General features: G+C 42.2%; 1 protein-coding gene across 1 annotated transcript; it reads left to right on the top strand.

The window, feature by feature from the left end:
• Positions 1–640: 640 nt before the first annotated feature.
• On the top strand, positions 641–2,705 carry asip1 (agouti signaling protein 1). The gene is made up of 3 exons (XM_061070632.1): positions 641–815; positions 1,249–1,301; positions 2,547–2,705. Exons 1-3 carry the CDS (start codon positions 650–652, stop codon positions 2,703–2,705), a joined length of 378 nt encoding a protein of 125 aa, XP_060926615.1. The 5' UTR covers positions 641–649.
• The last annotated feature ends 1,432 nt before the right edge of the window (positions 2,706–4,137 follow it).

Raw genomic sequence — 4,137 nt, 5'->3', positions numbered from 1 at the left:
GTTGCTGCTGCTGTGTGGCCCCGGGGAAGTGTGAAATCAGATTGGATGTTACAGATGTAATGGAATAAACCTGTGACATGATGAGTGGATTGAACGTCTCATTTATTGCCAGTAGGAGAAAGCCAAAGCAGAAAATATTTTGTTCTACCTTTTCGCTGCCAATTCTCAGCAGCTGCGTCCAACATCAGAGTGTATTTCAATTCTCGCTAAGACCGGTCGCCACCAGCCCGAGCTGAGAGGGGGGGGGGGGAGAACCTCTGTTGAAGCCGGAGGCAGCAGCATCGCACGGCCGTCGGGGAACTGGAGAACGTGGTTATTTGCAATGACAATCGAGAAGCGTTGTGTTACATTCGCAGAAAGAAACACCCCGAACCGGTTATTTCTCTTAACAAAGGACCACCTGGCATTTATTATATGGGATTTCGCGGATGGCAACACATATTGGAACAATTGAAAAAGCAACAGAAGTCTGTTACTGTAAGCCGGCTTCCAATAGTCAGAGCAAACAAGCAGTTGAGGCGATGCTGAGGGCGAGCGAGCAGAGATTCATCTCACACGTTCACAACACGTCTCTGTACCAGAATAAATTCAGCCTCTTATTTGCTCAAATGAAAGTCTGTTATTGTCCCTTCTTTCGTTCCAGGGAAAGATGCACTCCTTCCTGCTGCTCGGCTGTTTTCTCCTCGCCACCACAGAGTACTTCCTTGGCTCCGCCCACATGATCCCTGACGAGAGACTCCCCACCAATAAGGTCATGGTGTCGAACATCGTGTCTCAAAGCCTCGACGTCGCCTCACCCCCTGTCCTCATCATCGGTAAGTTTTATTTGATTTTCTGCAAAAAGTCTATTAGTTTAACTGTAAATAAAGATGGACGACATGAAGACAAATCCGCAAAAATGAAACCAAATCATTTTGAATTGCAGATCAAGTCAAAAGCCCTGCCTCCTCCATGTTAGCCAGTGGGACAAGGACACAACTCAAAGTCACTTTACACATCAGACAGATTTTTGTCAAGGATAGTTTCTGGGTCGTTCTTATCACACTGATGTTTGATCACTTTTCCAGTAAGATTAGTTTTAATTACTGACTTAAATTGACTGACTCACACTTGAATGATTGGTCACTTTGGCTTTATTTCTCTACAGTCGAAGGAGGAGGTGGAGAGGCGCTGTCCATCTTTATAACATCATATATATATATATATATATAGTGCTCAGTATTTACATTTTCTAATGTTCTCTTTCAGAGTTACCCAAATCAGTCAAGAGCAAGAGAGCAAAGAAACAGAAGCAAAAGAAGGTGAGCACACGATAAACCTTGACAGCATGTGATTGTGTTTGAAAAAATGTTGGAAGCAATATTTTATTATTTCTAAAGTAAATCAACATGTGTAACAAAATTACCACAATTCAAAAGGTCTGTGTAACAGAGATCCAAATGAAAGTCCACCTGTTGAGTTATTTTATTATTATAAAATAACTGTTTCCAAAGTCGAGTAAAAATTTATCTCATGTTCAAAACTTATTTCTTGTTCTTTCACAATCTTCTGTTTTCAATATTGTTGTGTGTGTAATGAAGACAGGGACACAGGGAAAAGGAGCAGAGAGAGAAAAGCAGATTGATGCAAAGAACAAAAACTGGCTTCCGTGCAGATGGATGTAGAAAAAAAAAAAGGAACTGAAATTCAAGCAGGAAATTAAGCATCAGGCAGCAAAACACATGGAAGAATTTAGGAATAAGTTCAGGAAAATTAAACACAAACTGAAGAGAAAGAGTAAAGTCCAAAGTTGATGATGGAACGATGTGCAGGCGTGGGGGGGGGGGGGGCTAATGAGACTGATGAAGTGGGAACGGGTGTAAAAAATCCAGCTGAGATTTGGGAGGAAGGTCTGGAGAGAAATGAGGAGAATAAAAAGTAAAAAAAACTGAAAAAACTTTTATCCTCTCCTGTGTGACCTTGATGGTTAAAAAACTATTTTTAATGTACAACACGTGGAGGATAAAGTACAAACTCAAAGGTGTGGACCTATATTTAATGTTAGGCTTCCTGGCCCGTCGTAAAAGAATCAAAGATCCTTCGAAAACAATGTTTTCAGTTACACACAGTTAACCATCAGCTACTCAGCCGAGGGAAAAGTAAAGTAGATCTTTTATAAAACAAATCAAAATGCAAATGGTGAACCTGGAGTTTCCTAGTTTGAGCAATTTCGGCTCTTTACCTTTTTTTTCTTGGTGCATCTTGATTGGATTTAAGGGGATTGTTGGGCCATTCTGGATTTAAATACATTTGTTAAGTAAAGTCAGTGTTTTTAATTTTGTGAAACCCGGGTGTAGACATATATTCAGGTGTAGAAAAGGTACAAGATACTTTCAGGTCATTTCACTTCCTAAGAAACTTTAATGAGGACCGAGGTGAACCGGGTAGATTCTGACAACATTGTACCTCATTTGAAATATCTTTATCTATAGTTTGATGATCTAGTACGAACAGCAACCGCTTCCAAAGTTTGACCACGTGTATTGTTTTCTCTTTCTTTCCGTCAGAAAAAACTGGCCAGGCGGCCGCGCCCCCCCGCCAACTGCGTTCCCTTGTGGGGAAGCTGCAAGTCCTCCGGCAATGTGTGCTGTGACTTCTGTGCCTTCTGCCAGTGTCGCCTCTTCAGAACTGTGTGTATCTGTCGAATGGGCAACCCCCGCTGCTGAGGGGCCGCGTGCAGCCCCCCCGGCTCCGGGCTCACAGAGCAGAACCTCATGCTGCAGCACGTGAAGTGAGGGGAGTCACTTCTGGGTTTGGTCCATGATGTGTCACTCTGCCTGAAGTCCACTGCATGAAAGCACTTTATCACAGAGGACTGCAGCACAGTGAACGTTCCGGAAACTCCGACAGGGTGAAACGCTTGTAGCACTGCAATGAAACTCCTCAATAAAATATTTTAAACAAGTCTTTATTTTACTTTGAGCTTTTAGCATGCATAGATAGAGTTCATGCTCAAACCATTTTGTATGTTGCTTTATTTTTTACACAGAAATACATGAACGTACAATAACTTTCTTTTGTGAGTATCTGGCATTTTATAAACCTTTGTAAGAATAAAGTCTTTTACTATGTTTTCATTGAGAGTGTTTTTTGTCTTTTTTAGCCCACGTGGCAAAAACAATAATGGATGTTTAATTCAACAAAGCTCGACTCAAGTGTCGGACTTCCCTCAGATCGGCTGTGAGTCGTTACTTCAGACAGAAATCTTTAAAAACAAATCGAACATATAAAGTTTCTCAAGATGGGGGGGGGGTGAATTCCCAAACTTGCCAGGCACTGTAATTATTTGCTTCTCAAGCAAGAGGAAAACTGTGTATTTGTTGGGGATTATTTTCAGAGGTGGATTAACACACAATTATTGCTTTAGTATTTCTAGTGGCTGCTCAGTGTACAGTATGTGGGAATCATTCAAAACTAGGGCTACGTTGTAGCACTTGCGGGCCCGAGCACCTGCACGTTGAAGCCTGTTGCAGTCGGGGGAGAGAGCGGTCGATGACCAAGCGCACGTCTCCGCGTTGGATGCGTTTTCCTCTCTGTGGCAACGATAAAAGCTTCACTTCCTGTAGCCACCAGGGGGCGCTGTGATTTAAAGTCATGATTTCTGTGTAGATGTCATCAGGCTGGGACTCTAGTCTTACATGTCTAGTTTGGACTCAATTGGACAATAAACGCTTCAGTTCCTGTAGCCACCAGGGGGCGCTGTGATTTAAAGTCATAATTTCTTCAGAAATACATCCAAGTGTAAGACATGCAAAAAACAAGACATTTCCTATTGCCACCAGGGGGCGCTGTAATTTTATGTCATGATTTCAGTGTAGATGTCTTCAGGCCGGGTCTCTTGTCTTATGTATCTAGTTTGGACTCGATTCGACCGTGTTTGTCCGAGATACAGAACCTCGTGTTTTGATGGCGTTTAATCAAACTTTGACGCCACGCCACGGTCACATGGTGTGACGAAAAGTTGATTTTTTAAGTCAGTTTTTTCTCCATCTTGTTGTGATGACACTCATCTGAATTTGTAGTTGATCTGATGAAAGCCCTGGGACAAGTACATTAAAGTAAAAATCGCCAAAATGGCCAAAATGGCCACTAAATCCA

This window comes from Limanda limanda, chromosome 4 (assembly GCF_963576545.1).
Source record: "Limanda limanda chromosome 4, fLimLim1.1, whole genome shotgun sequence".
Classification (NCBI taxonomy): Eukaryota; Metazoa; Chordata; class Actinopteri; order Pleuronectiformes; family Pleuronectidae; genus Limanda; species Limanda limanda.
The sequence above is the reverse complement of the archived record's forward strand: the minus strand, read 5'-3'. Positions and strand labels throughout refer to the sequence as shown.

Bases quoted from the DNA above. Each gene is read 5' to 3' on its own strand.
- asip1 (XM_061070632.1), top strand. From the start codon at position 650: ATGCACTCCTTCCTGCTGCTCGGCTGTTTTCTCCTCGCCACCACAGAG. The intron at 816-1,248 runs GTAAGTTTTATT...GTTCTCTTTCAG, and splicing joins ACCCCCTGTCCTCATCATCG to AGTTACCCAAATCAGTCAAG. The intron at 1,302-2,546 runs GTGAGCACACGA...TCTTTCCGTCAG, and splicing joins AGAAACAGAAGCAAAAGAAG to AAAAAACTGGCCAGGCGGCC.